The sequence below is a fragment of the Bufo bufo genome, chromosome 4 (assembly GCF_905171765.1).
Source record: "Bufo bufo chromosome 4, aBufBuf1.1, whole genome shotgun sequence".
NCBI classification, from domain to species: Eukaryota; Metazoa; Chordata; class Amphibia; order Anura; family Bufonidae; genus Bufo; species Bufo bufo.
Window position 1 is genome coordinate 195913223 of NC_053392.1, and position 15268 is coordinate 195928490.

At 43.0% G+C, this 15268-nt stretch overlaps 1 protein-coding gene across 2 annotated transcripts in view; it reads left to right on the plus strand.

Moving 5' to 3' along the window:
* The window catches only part of SERPINI1 (serpin family I member 1), a 61493-nt gene extending 50514 nt beyond the window's left edge, over nucleotides 1–10979 (plus strand). For both annotated transcript variants that reach the window (XM_040428184.1, XM_040428185.1), the window contains exons 8-9: nucleotides 9913–10002; nucleotides 10379–10979. In XM_040428184.1, the coding sequence (XP_040284118.1) occupies nucleotides 9913–10002; nucleotides 10379–10455 (167 nt within the window). In that variant the 3' untranslated portion in view covers nucleotides 10456–10979. The remainder of the gene's footprint in view (nucleotides 1–9912; nucleotides 10003–10378) is intronic.
* Nucleotides 10980–15268: the final 4289 nt, after the last annotated feature.

The window sequence follows — 15268 nt, forward strand, 5'->3', positions numbered from 1 at the left end:
GTTCCCAAATTTGACAGTCACGCTCAGCCACCTATATGTTTAGAGTTGTCCAGGATTTGAAAAGAAAGTCTCCCTTAGCATCACCCTGTTTTATCTGACTTCCAAAATATGGGGCTCATTCTGAAGACCATATTTCTCACCATATTTGCCAAAAAGCTGTCAAAATACATGAATAAATTGTCTACTTCCCATATTGCAAAGCTGTCTCCCCCTAGCTACCACTAGGGGGAGCAGAGGACATAGGAGTTTATAAAGTTACCATTGTCTGTAATGGAAGCTATAACAATGTCTTTGCACTGAGCTTCCCTTAGTCTTGGCTATATGGAAATGCAGTGTTTTAACATCAGGAATAGAAGATGGAGTTCAGCGCTGGGCAAAACATCCCCCCAAGCCCCACAGCAGTTGCATGGTCTCTGTCCATTGCAGGTTTACCACTGAAAGCAATCAGTTTATTGTCTGATCATGGTCAACTTTGTGGCAATTTATTAGTCACCAAGCCTGTGTTTCTTGGTTCAACCAGCTGCATCTGAATGATATGCTTTGCCTGCCCATTAGACTGCCGTGACATCTAAGTACAGGTGTCAGCACAGTCTTAAAGGAGCCCTCCATTTCGTGATGAATTTATTTTTTATTTGTCAAGAGTACTCCAAATTGCATACCTTTTGCCCCATATACCTGTTTTTCATGTCAGCACTTTCCTCACCCTGTTTTCTTAATCAGTTCTTCTAGGCAGGTTGTATACATGTAGAACTTCCTGTTTTCCTCAGCTTCCTGCTGGGTTTTCTAATCAAACCCAACATGCTTTGCTCTATAATGTTAGGGCTTGCACCACCTTTCCCACAACAATAGTCACACCCCATATACCTCCGCTATTCATTTTACCTGGGCGAAACAAGTCCTGTGAAACATTCATAGCAAGGCATGCTGAGTTTTGTTAGAAAACCCAGCAGGAAGCTGAGGAAAACAGGAAGTTCTACATGTATATCAATATCATCTACTGGGGAACACATAAGATAATTAGCTGGTCTTGCCGTAATCGTATGGCAGCCTTTAGACATATCGCCACTAGCCAGGATCCAGGCAGCTCATTAGGAATACATGTACCTTTCAAGAGGCGATGCAGTCATTGTCATAAATCAATAAAGATCCCAACTTTGCAGCATTAAACTAATTTCTGTTTCTTATTTTCTGGAGTGAAGTTGGCAAGGTGAACTGGTCTCGAGTTGTCATGGTTACTTTCACGGATGTGTATAATTTTAAATGCAGATTCTCTTCTGGTATGTGCTGAATGTACTAATCCAGTGCACTTTTGTGTACTTCAGTATGTATGCAGATTGGTTATTGGTAAAACCCCTTAGAATGAAAGATTTACCCTAAATCCAATAAACATTTTTTTTGTTCGATGGACATTTATCTCAAAGCAGCATGGCTAGATCATACTTCTTGTCCATGATCAGAAAAGAACTTATAAGAATTTGTTATAATATAGTTATTTCATGTAATGATAATCTTCCAAGGGATTGAATAGGATGGCGTGGCACTCTTGTCTTGGTATAGGTGGGTGCTGAGGTTGTGGGTTCCTAGCCCTCAAAAATATCAACATAGAAACTTCAGCACTCCGAAGAGTATGGTAATATCAAGCTGTCTTTTATTTTAAATTTTTCTTTTGCAAGGCAACTCAAGGTGACAGTGTGACGTTTTGGTCAACATGGACCTTTTTCAAACACTATAACACTATAACAGAAAATTATAATACAACCACAATGTAAATTGTAATTTCTATCATATAGAGTCATTATTGTGTATGGTCAAGTAGCAGTTATAAATTACAATAGACATAATATATATTAGAAATTGGTGCATAAAGATTCTACATGTAACATAGAAAAGTTGAACATATATGGAGAGGTGATGAGACACAAGCATAACTCTCTGCTGTTGTGCAATTTATTTTATTGCTGTGATTTGGCTATGAAAACACAGCCAAGTTGCAGGCATGTCACAGGAGAGCTTCTTGTTGCGTTATATTACAGTCAATTTAACGATTGTCGCTTCTGACATGCAACACAGATTTCAGCTTGTCTGGATGATTTGCAACTGTCGCTGGTGGCATTGCAACACCATAGACATACGTTACATGTAAATGTTGCGCGAAACATGTTATGCATGCGTGTGCACTTCCCCTTTAAGGCTGTTTCCCTTCCCATTTCTGGTGTGTATGTGGTTAAGGTGTGTGCAATGTGGAGCTGGGTGTGGCCTCTTTGCTCTTATTGTTCTGAGTTGTGAGCCTGAGGTCAGATTGTCATCAGTGTCTTGAGTAGCTGGTGCTATTCCATCTGCCCAGTCTTTGAGGGCCACCTTATGAGACATCTATGTCACCTGATGTCACCACTTTGTGTCTGTTGCTGTTACCCTACCTCACTTGTTGTATGTTTGGTGTGGGTTTATGTTTGGGGTTATGTCTGGTTTGGTGTTTCATGTCTGGCCTGTTTGGTATTTCAGGTCATCATGAATGCCAGACATATCCTTTTTATGTCCTCACCTCCGGAAGAGGGTCCCTGGAGTTTCCCGGAGGAAGCAGCTCGGCCTGGTGCTGCCATGGTTCATGCCTTATGGCGGTCCAGGTTGTTTCTACTGGATTCTGTGTTTGGTGTTTGTGCTGGGTCCTGCCTGGTGTGTGTTTAGGCCTATGCGCATTTCCAGTATCCAGTGGTAGCGGCATGGATGTCTCGAGTTCCTATTGCAGCTGTGTTAGGTAGGTGTCCATGTTGGTCCTGTTAGCAGTGGTGTTTTCTGCCTCTGGACACTTACCTGTCGTGTTGTCCACTGCTGGCTGCTTTCTTCCATTTTCTCCTGGAGGAATCTGTTGTCTCCACCTTCTGACGCCATATTGCAGGGACCGTTAGAGTCAGTATGGCCCAGGTTTGACAGTATGAACCCCCCTACAATCGAGGGTGGCTCATACAGTCAGAAGGTCAGGGATAGGATTTAGGGATGCATAGTTGGTTTCCAGCTCCCTTTTCCCTGTTTCCAGGCCTAGCTGCTACCTTATTTTCCCTTCGTTGTACAGTGACAGTAGTAACTCACCACCGTGACAGTAGCACTAGCCTAATTCCTGATCTCTCCTGATGTGGTAAATGTGACCACTCAACTAATCACTGGTTGTCGTGGGAAGCTGCTATGGCCATGACCGCAGCAGCACATGTCCATGTTACTAAGGACCAGAGACCAACAGCCAGGAAGTGTCAGAATGGGAGCAGCGGAGAGCAGTGAGGTATTATTTGAAAACCATGAATCCTTTGAAACTTTTTCATAATAAGTAGTAGTAGTTTGTAAGGCTGAAAAAAGACATCCGTCCATCCAGTTCAGCCTGTTATCCTGCAAGCTGATCCAGAGGAAGGCAAAAAAAATATATATATTTTTCCCATCTTAGAGAAAAAAAGTTTCTTCCCCACTCTTATCAGGCAATCAGAATAACTCCCTGGACCCTCAACCCTTCTCCAAAATTCTAGAAACTATAACCAGAAATACATCCAGGCCCCTCTTGAACTGTTTTAGTGAGTTCACCGTCACAGTCACTCTGGCAGAGTTTTCCATAGTCTCACTGCTCTTACAGTAAAGAACCCTCTTCTATGTTGATGGAGAAACCATATTTCCTTTATGGTGTAGTCACACGACCATATGTATTTTGAGGTCAACAAAACACGGATCAGTAAAAACCGGAAAGGGGGAGGGATTTTATATATATATATATATATATATATATATATATATATATATATATATATATATTGTAACTGCCTATCCTTGTCCGCAAAAAAAGACAATAATAGGACATTCTTTTTTGTGGGACAGCGGAATGGAAATGCGGATACGGACAGGGGGGGACCCATTGAAATGAATGGGTCCATATGTGATCCGCAAACCTTGCGGCTCGGATCAAAAATACGGTCGTGTGAATGGGGCCTTAGACATAGAGGAATTCCCCTTGTCACGGGCACAGTCCTGGGTATAAATAGATGATGGGAGAGATCTCTGTACTGACCCTTAATACATTTTATATAGTTATTATATCTCCCCTCTGCCGTATTTTTCTAAATCTGAGTAATGATTTTGTAAAGTGGCAGAACTATGTTCTCGTCACATGCATCTATGCCCCTTTTGATGTAACCCATGGCAGCAGCTACCTGACACTGGTTTCTACAGTTTACTGTCACCTAAAATTCCTAAGCCCTTTTTCATGTTTTTTTTTACCCAGTGTTTTATCATTTAGTATATACTGATGCCTTGTATTTCCCTTCCCATGTGCATAACCTTACATTTATTGGTATTAAACCTCATTTGCCAAATCTCTGCCCAAGCCTCCATTCCATCCAGATCCATCTGAGGCAGTATACCCTTCTTTTGTCTTAATTACTTTACAGTTTAGTATCATCAGCAAAAAATTATATTTTACTGTGCAACCCCTCTACATTAATAAATATATTGAAGAGAATATTCTGACCCCTGTGGTACCCCACAGTGACTCAATCTGAGTGTGTACCGTTAATAACAACCCTCTGTTTTCTATCACTAAGCCACTTACCCACATACAGACATTTTCCCCAGTCCAAGCATTCTCATCTTATGTAGTAACCTGTTATATGACCCAGTATCAAATGCTTTGGAGAAGTCAAGCTAAGTGACATCAATTGTGTTACTGACATGCGTACGGATAATGGTTGTGGAACTACTGTGCCAAATAACCAGTTGACGTTGGGCCAAATCCGGAGTGTGGGCTTTAGCCAGAAGTTTGCCTAAATGCAAACCCTTCCCCCTCTCTTTCTAAACAGACTGTAACCCTGTTCGTTAACCGCTCAGTCATAGCTATCATCCAGCCATGTCTCGGTTATTCTCACTATGTTATAGTCCTCCTCAGGCATTATTAATTCCAGTTAACCAATTTTGTTGATCAGGCTTGTGGCATGGTGGGATATTTTTACCCTACGCCTTTCCTTATGGACTGTTCTGGTCCCTCCCTCCATTCCACCCCCAGTTCCATTACTTAGCCCCAGGTCAGTATCTGGGTATCTTTCTTTTCTATAATGTAATTACCCTCTCCACAAGTCCCTAGTTTAAAGGCTATGTACACCTTTGGGGACAATTTTTTTTTTATGATTGCATTTTACTCATTTGGGGCTAAAAAAATAAATAAAAATATTGAGCCATTCTGTCACAAAGGGTTAACTGTTTTTCTAGGTGTGGGCATCCTACTTTCACTTTGTGCCGTCCTCTAATAACCCTTATTACTAAGAGGTCATAAACACCTAATTAGGCCACATTCTTTTCAGTAAATTAAGGATTGAGCTTTGAGTGTTTATAAGGTCTGAGAGCGTAGATAAGGAGCAGAGAGAAAATTAAGATCCTGCTAGTAGAGCATCTCAGCTCTGTACAGAGAAAGACTCCATATTTTTAATAAAGACCAACTGAAAAAAAGATTTTTAGCTCATAATGAGTATAATGCACTAGTTAAAAAAATAAATTGTCCTCAAAGGTGTACATAGCCTTTAAACACTTCTCCAAACTTCTAATCATATTCTCCCCCAAAACAGCTCCACTACGTTTGCGAACAGCAAAGTTAACTAGGCCTGGTTAACCAGGAACCCAAAACCCCCCCTATCCACACCAGTTCTTGAGCCACTTATTTACCTCCTTAATCTCCCGCTGCCTTTCTGGTGTGGCACATGGTACAGTATTTCAGACAATACTAACTTTGAGTTCCTTGCCCTGAGCTTGTAACTTAAGTCCCTGAAATCAATTTTAAGGACCATGATCCACCTGTCTCTAAGTTTTCCATGGGGGTCAATGTTTACCATGACCCCCTGGGTCTTCGCATGCCCCTCCCTGTAATCTATCAACCTGATCCACAATATGGTGTACTCGACCACTAGGAAGACACACTGATCAGTGAACCCGGTCTTTGAGACAGATTGCCTTATCTGTACCTGTCTGGACCGCCCTGCAGTCTTGGTCACGTCTTTGCTGGAGCTGACATTCCCCTGACTATCTTGCTGCAGCAGTGTTATCCCTGAACTGACATCCTCTTTATCTGCCAACTTGGCAAACTTGTTGTGGTATGTCAGATCAGGGCTAGCCTCCCTGGCACTTCCATCTACCACACCTTCTGTTATTCAGGTTGCTACCTTACTTTCCTGCTCCTCTGTACAACCACCCTACTCTCATCCTTCCCAGCAAGTGTCTGTTCAGTGAGCAGCAAACTCCTTTCCATATTGTCCAGATATGTCATTGTTGCAATTGACTTATGCAGAGTATGGGCTTCTAAACGGGCAGTTTGCTCACTTTTACACAGCATTATGCACCCTCAAAAGGCTTTTCCAGGACTGCATACAAGATGTGCACTGGACTGCATTGCCAATCAGGGACCACATATTTGCTTATAGGGAATACACAAGATGCATTTACTGAACCTGGTATAACCTTTTTATCCCTTTCACTACCCGTTTTTTTTTTTTAGTTTTGTGCCCTTTCATTTTTCTTCCCCATTTTCTTTGAGCCATAACTTTTTTATATATCCATTTACATAGCTGTATGAGGGGTTACAGTATGTTTTGTGAGACAAGTTGTACTTTCTAATGCCACCATTAATTATGGCATACAATGTAGTGGGAAGCCGTAAAACTTGAAAAAAAAAAACGCAATTCCTTCACCGTTTTACAGGTTTTGTTCCCACAGCGTTTTGTTTGCGGCTAATTGTACCCATGCCCTTCATTCTCTGGGTCGGTACAATTACAACAATACCCCATATTTTTATATTTTAATAGTATGGGAATTTTTGGTCACAGTGATACCCATGATGTTCATATTTATTATTTAGGTATTTATTTTTTAATTATACGGAAAACGTATATTTTTTGTATATTTAAAAAAAAAAAAAAAAAGTATCATCTTTTTATTTTGAATTTTTTTGCAATGCTTTTAAAGCTCAAATATGAGCCTATAAATTGAGTTTTTAAATTTGAAATTTTGTTCTATCAGGGATTTTTAAAATGGGATTTACACTGAAAATTGCTCATTTCTTATCCTGGCCTGCCATCTGGTAGCCAAAATAGGAATTGCAGCATGAACACTATCAGCCTCGTCAGCGAGGCTCGAAGTGTTCAGCGCAACTACCGATGCCTCCATTGGCCGCACGGGGCATAGTTTATTGCGCATTTAGATGCCGTGATCTCACTTGATCACGGCATCTAAAGCCTTTAATTACAGCGATTAACATTATTGCCGCAAACGGTAATTAGCCTCAGGTCTCTGCGTTTGAAACAGCAGAGACCTGCCGTCCATGGCGCCTGCTGCGCGTACGAGCGGGCGCCATGTTTACACATCGCTCCAGTGCCGTACATGTACTGTGCTGGTAGCAAAAGGATTAAAGGGGTTTTCAAAATAGGTCATCAATATCTGACTGACAGGTTTCTGTCACCCCACACCCCTGCAGATTAGCTGTTTTAAGATCGAGCTGTTTATGGATGGAGCTGTGCAGTTCTGGTGCTGGAGATGCTCTGAAACCGATGATCAGCATGGATGTGGGGTGTTGAACCCCCACTGGTCAAATATTGATGGCTGTTCTTGGGGATAAGCCATCAATTTTTAAATCCTGGAACACCCCTTTAAGGCTCAGGTTGTGATAAAGATTTGAAAAGATATAATTTTAGAACCTCGATTTTCTGCAGTTTTAGGCCTCATGCACACGACCGTTGTGTGCACCCGTGGCCGTTGTGCCGTTTTCCGTTTTCTTTCGCGGACCCATTGACTTTCAATGGGTCCGTGGAAAAATCGGAAAATGCACCGTTTTGCAGCCGCATCCGTGATCCGTGTTTCCTGGCCGTGAAAAAAATATGACCTGTCCTATTTTTTTCACGGCCAACGGTTCACGGACCCATTCAAGTCAATGGGTCCGTGAAAGAACACGGATGCACACAAGATTGGCATCCGTGTCCGTGATCCGTCGCCGTAGGTTAGTTTTTATACAGACGATCCGAAGATCCGTCTGCATAAAAGCTTTTTCATAGCTGAGTTTTCACTTCGTGAAAACTCAGAACCGACAGTATATTCTAACACAGAGGCGTTCCCATGGTGATGGGGACGCTTCAGGTTAGAATATACTAACAGAACTGTGTACATGACTGTCCCCTGCTGCCTGGAAGGTGCTGCCAGGCAGCAGGGGGCAGCCCCCCCCCGTAGTTAACACATTGGTGGCCAGTGTGGCCGGACCCCCCCTCCCTCCCCTGTAGTTAACTCATTGGTGGCCAGTGGGCCCCCCCTCCCCTGTAGTTAACTCATTGGTGGCCAGTGCGGCCGGCCCCCCTCCCTCCCCTGTAGTTAACTCGTTGGTGGCCAGTGGGCCCCCCCCTCCCTCCCCTGTAGTTAACTCATTGGTGGCCAGTGCGGCCGGCCCCCCTCCCTCCCCTGTAGTTAACTCATTGGTGGCCAGTGGGCCCCCCCTCCCTCCCCTGTAGTTAACTCGTTGGTGGCCAGTGGGCCTTCACCCCTCCCTCCCCCTCCTAATTAAAATCTCCCCCCTATCATTGGTGGCAGCGGAGTGTACCGATCGGAGTCCCAGTTTAATCGCCGGGGCTCCAATCGGTAACCATGGCAACCAGGACGCTACTGCAGTCCCGGTTGCCATGGTTACTTAGCAATTTGTAGAACCATTATACTTACCTGCGAGCTGCGATGGTCTGCGTCCGGTCGGGAGCTCCTCCTACTGGTAAGAGACAGGTCCGGCCGAGAGCTCCTCCTACTGGTAAGTGACAGGTCATCCCGGCCAGACCTGTCACTTACCAATAGGAGGAGCTCCCGACCGGACGCAGACCATCGCAGCTCGCAGGTAAGTATAATGGTTCTACAAATTGCTAAGTAACCATGGCAACCGGGACTGCAGTAGCGTCCTGGTTGCCATGGTTACCGATCGGAGCCCCAGCGATTAAACTGGGACTCCGATCGGTACACTCCGCTGCCACCAATGATAGGGGGGAGATTTTAATTAGGAGGGGGGGGCCCACTGGCCACCAACGAGTTAACTACAGGGGAGGGAGGGGGGCCGGCCACACTGGCCACCAATGAGTTAACTACAGGGGAGGGAGGGGGGGGCCGGCCACACTGGCCACCAATGTGTTAACTACAGGGGGGGGGGGGCTGCCCCCTGCTGCCTGGCAGCACCTGCCAGGCAGCAGGGGGCAGTCATGTACACAGTTCTTTTAGTATATTCTAACCTGAAGCGTCCCCATCACCATGGGAACACCTCTGTGTTAGAATATACTGTCGGATTTGAGTTTCACGATGTAACTCAAATCCGACGGTATATTCTAACATAGAGGCGTTCCCATGGTGATGGGGACGCTTCAAGTTAAAATATACCATCGGATTGGAGAAAACTCCGGTCCGATGGTATATTAACTCCTGACTTCACATTGAAAGTCAATGGGGGACGGATCCGTTTGAAATTGCACCATATTGTGTCAACGTCAAACGAATCCGTCCCCATTGACTTGCATTGTAATTCAGGACGGATCCGTTTGGCTCCGCACGGCCAGGCGGACACCAAAACGACTTTTTTTTCATGTCCGTGGATCCTCCAAAAATCAAGGAAGACCCATGGACGAAAAAACGGTCACGGATCACGGAAAAACGGAACCCCGTTTTGCGGACCGCAAAAAAATACGGTCGTGTGCATGAGGCCTTAGGTTAACGCTGTCTGAACAAGAGCGCCATTGCCCAGTATTCTCTGCCCCCAAGACACAACGTAATGTTATATATATATAATATATATTTTTTTTCTTTCATATAAATGTAACAACATTCATGTGTGTTTTTACAGTTCATTTCCCATCTAATGGCATTTTATTGTTTATCTATTAGGAATGATTGCCAATAGTAGGATGGCAGTTCTGTACCCCCAGGTGATTTTTGACCACCCATTCTTCTTCTTGATTAGAAACCGCAGAACTGGTGAGTTATCTTCATGCTTTTCATTTGACCTCAAAGTGACTTCTGCCATAGTGCATGCAGCACTATGGAACATTTCGCTCTTGCTGCCATTTCTGCTGTTTGATATGGCTCTTTCAACCGTAGCAAAGGTATCTGTGCTTTCGGCTTTTCCAATCGCCTCCAGAGCAGTTTTGTCCCGCATTTGTTTGTTTTGTCTGCGTAACGTCTTTCTGCTGAAGTGAACATGCAAGCTTGTTCCAGTGGTTATGTAACCTCCTTTCCGGGAGCTGTTCTGCATGTTTATCATTGATTCCCAGCTCTTGCTTGATACATTTTACAAAATGAAACACGGCATGCCTTACAAATCCATTGTAATCTGATTTTGCTTCTATTTTAGGCTGTGTCTTGTTTATGGGAAGAGTCATGCACCCAGAGGCACTGAATTCTGGTGGTCATGATTTTGAAGAACTCTAGTCCTATATATACCTAACTATGGAAAATAATATATAAGCACATGGTTTGCAAATAATATAATTGATGTTTATTGTATAAATGTTTTTTTTTTTTTTTAACCTCTTCCAGGATATGTATTAAACGGTAAGTTGAATGTACGTAGGGATTTATATATATATTTTATAAAGAGGACACCATTGTGAAAAAGAAGAAGGTTCAGTCCGTAACTGGGTAAATCCTGGTAGATACCATTTCTCTCTGCACTGTTCATTGGGGCTCTCAATACTGCAAAAGTAGAGAAGATCGTTGGATAATAAAAGCCTGTGGAAACCCTACATCTAGGCATATCGCCTCCAGTGTTACATTTTTCTCCTTGTGTTTGTGTTTGTTGTGATCGCCTGCCAAATAAAGTTGTACATGTGAAAATATATTTTTATTTAGAGCATCTGTGTAAACTCCTGTTTTATTATACACATCCAAGTGGGTGCAAAGTGAGTGCAATATGTGTTTTCCTTGTGCTATAAAGTTGATGTTTTGGAAATATAGTCACGTTTGCAGTTTCTTATTTTCTGGAATGTGAAGATGAGCATATGTTACGCATGATACCGTTCATGCTGATCGTATTTTTTTTAATGGTTTATATAACGGGACTATTTAGCAGACTTCTGTAATTAATTAATTAATCATTTAAATAGGTTTTCCAACACTTAAAGAATATGGACACCTTTTAGGGTCATTTATTTTTATTATTATAGCATTGTTCTTATTTTCAGCTAGAAGAAAATAATTTTTCCAATTTTTCTTAAAAAATTTACAACCATTTGTCTTCTGCAGCCTTCAGGTTTCACTTTGAAAACCAGTCCTTCCCTTGTCAGAGATCTGCTCTGATGGCTCAATCTGTAACTTTTATCTCTGGTCTTCTAATACACTAATTTAAGCTACATTCTTATCAATTTCATCATAATTTGTAATGGGCATTTGGTGTGGACCCACTGTGCTAATTAACCATTTTGACTTTGGGCTAAATTTAATGGAATTGTCCTGGCAGTTCCCTGGTATTCACCCTTTAACCCCTCTGTAGAGATGTGGCCTTTACTGCAGACAACCATACAGGCTGCTACCTCCTGTAGTAGTCCCACGGGGGTCAGTGACATCGGTGCAAAGCACCAAAGGATCAGATAAAAGCGTAGTCTGAACACAGTCCAAGGTTAGGGCAAGCTGAGTATGTGCGTTTTCGATAATTCCAAGTTCTGGGCAGGTTGAGTACATGCGTAATCCAAATGATAGTCAGGCTAGGTACTGTACACGGGTATACAGACAAGAGGTCACAACTTTGCTTGTTAGGCTACTTTCACACTAGCGTTGTTTGAATCCGGCGTGCAATTCCGTTGCCGGAACTGCCCGCCGGATCCGGAAAAAACTTGTGAAAACTGATTACATTGGAATCCTGATCAGGATTTTGATCACAATGAACAAATTCATTGGAAAAAACGGATCCGCCATTTATGGACTAACTTTTTTTTTCACATTTTTCGTGTTTAACATCCAAAAGCCGCATCTGGTTTGACGGAATACACGGCGCCGGATCCAGCATTAATGCAAGTCAATGGGAAAAAGGCCGGATTTGTGCCCCTAGGACGAAACTTGGCGCCGGAAAAGAAAAACGCTAGTGTGAAAGTACCCTTAGGCCTCATGCACACGACAGTTGTTTTTCTCGGCCTCTGTTCCGTTTATTTTTTGCGGATAGGATGGGGACCCATTCATTTCAATGGGTCAGCAAAAAAATGCTGATAGTTCATCCGTTTGTGTTCCGCGTCCGTTGTCCGTGTTTCCCTTCAGCAAAAAAAAATAGTGCATGTCCTACTTTTTTCACATTTACGGACAAGGATAGGCATTTTATTACAAGGGATCTGTGGGAAAAAACGAATCCTCCAAAAAAAAAACGGATGCCGCATCCGTTTTTTTGGGGCGGACGCACAATTTCGGATGCAAAAAACAACTGTCGTGTGCATGAGGCCTTAGGCTGAGTTCACGCTTCAGTTATTTGATCAGTTATTTCCACCATTTGATTGTGAGCCAAAACCAGTAGTGAAGCCTACTCAGAGGTAAGGTAGAATGGAAAGATCTGCATCTCTTCTGTGTTTTTGACCTGCACCTGGTTTTGGCTCACTCTAAATGATGGAAATAACTGACCAAATAACTTAATTGTGAACTCCGCTTTACTAAACACTCGAAAACCTCAAGGCAAGGAGGTCGAACCACAGCCCAACTAAATAGGAAAGCTGATCAGTACCTTACTCAGCAGCTGGACAGGGAGCTAGAGGAAAGTATTAACTCTATCAATGCTGAAAGGAATTTCACAGAGGGGTAGTCCCAATACACACAAGATGAGTGGAGGGACAACCGTGCCCTTCCTGGAAAGCAGGACAGCTGCAGACATGGGCCACCAGCCTAACAAATTTAGTGTAAGTGAGAGTTTTTGATCTCTCAAGAGTAAAGAGATAAGGGCTACAGAGCCAGCTTTTTTAAGGCCGCTCTCAGCGAGAAGGGGAAAGAACAGTCTGCAGAGTCCGTGAATTCCGAGGTTGTAAAAGACAAACAATTGAACACTTTTTAATAAAGACCAATTGGAAATATACTGTTTACCACAAAATAAGTACAATGTGATAATGAAAAATGTCCCAGAGCTGTCTATAGCCTTTAACTTTTCTCTTAGGCTCCATTCACACGTCCGCAATGTGTTTTGCGGATACACGGAGTCACGGATCCGCAAAACACGGAAAGCGGCAATGTGCGTTCCGCATTTTGCGAACCGCACATTGCCGACATAATAGAATATGCCTGTTCTTGTCCGCAATTGCGGACAAGAATAGGACATGTTCTATTTTTTTGCAGAAACGGAAGCACGGATGCGGAAGTGCGGATCCGCAAATGTGGATGCGGACAGCACATTCCGTCCCCATAGAGAATGAATGGGTCCGCACCCTTTCCGCAAAATTGCGGAAAGGATGCGGACACATTTTGCGGACGTGTGAATGGAGCCTAACTCTTTAACTGGTCTGTTTTCTACTGCGATTACACTAGCAGTCAACATGACCACATACCACCTGTTGAGAGTGTGTGCAGCTGATCATGAGCCATACATGCTTCATGTGTTCTCCTTGCAGGTCTACTTCCACTATGTACAGCATTCAGCATTGATGTCATGCACATGGCTCTAAAGTCTAGGAGGTGGAGGGATGGGTTGTGAATAGCACAAAAGTTTGGAATGAAAAAAAAAAACATTCCGCTGTGGGAAATGGAGAAGTTTAAAATACTGGTGCATGCCACAAATACTGGGGGCTAGATAAAAGCGCAAATTAATAAAAAAGGTACCTAAACTTTTTTGAAAAATGTTATGCAGGTCATTACCTGAGGGTGAGATAGTATTCTATGCTCTACAGCACTAGCTACAGATTCATACTCCTACATGAGTGCAGTGGGCGGGCCATGAATGTATGATCAGTGATGACTAGCACGTTCATTGTGGGTTATAATCAGTGCACAATGGACGACTCGTGATCCAGGAAGTGCCAGGAGTATATAATTTGACAGGGAGTGCAGCTTATCAGTGGGAAAAAAGGAGAAATGCTTGCTCGGCTAACAGCTATCTAATGTTCATGGTGAGCTTTTGTATTTACTCCTCAAGTCTCTGCTTAGCTGGCCAGACTACTCAGAAGTCTAGGAAAGTTGGGTGACACACAAATGGGAAGTCTGATTGTGGGTGTATTGGTTGTGAAATACTTTTCCAAGATGGATATGATTTGGAAATGGTTGAAATGAAAAACACACGATATGGACAAAAGGATTCAGACACTTCTTAATCATTGAATTCAGGTGTTTAATTTAGTCCCATTGTTTTAGATGTATAAAATCCAGCACATAGCCATGTAGTCTCTCTTTATAAACATTTGTGAAAGAATTGGTTGTTCTAATGATCTCTCTGAATTCCATCTGGAACGGTAATAGGATGCCACAATTGTCAAGTCAGTTTTGGAAATTTCTTCCCTCTGAGATGTTCCACGATCAAGTGTAAGTGGTATTATTAGTGTGGAAGTGCTTAGGAACCACAGCAATTCAGCCATACAGTGGCAGACCAAATAAACTCAGAGCAGGTTTGCTGATGTGCAGAAGGCATATAAGTTGTCAACTCTCTGCTGACTCAACTGTAGAGTTCTAAATCTCCTTTGGCTTAAACATCAGCACAAAACTGCTTAATGGCATGGGTTTCCATGGCCCAGCAGCTGCATGCAAGCCTTACATCATCAAGTACAATGTCAAACGTGGGACGGAGTGCTGTAAAGCACGCCACCACAAGATTCTGTAGCAGTGGAAACGTGTTCTGTGGATTGATGAATCGAGCTTCTCTATCTGGCAGTCTGATGGGCGAGTCTGGGTTTGATGAATGCCAGGAGAATTTACCTGCTTGATAATGTTGTGGGGTTATTGTTCCGAAGTTGGCCTCAGCCCCTTAGTTTCAGGGAAGGGAAATCTTAATGCTTCAAAATACCATGACATTTTGGACAATTGTATGCTTCCAACTTTGTGAATATAGTTTAGAGAAGGCTCTTTTCTGTTCCATCATCACTGTGCCCCATTGCACAAAGCAAGGTCAATAAAGGCAATGATTGCATGAGTTTGGTGTAGGAGAACTTGACTGGCCCGCAGAAAGCCCTGACCTCAACCCAGTCAAACACCCTTGGGATGAACTAAAATAGAGATTGCAAGCCAGGTCCTCTTTCCAGCAGCAATGTCTGAGCTCAAAAATTCTCTTCTGGAAGAATGGGCAAAAATT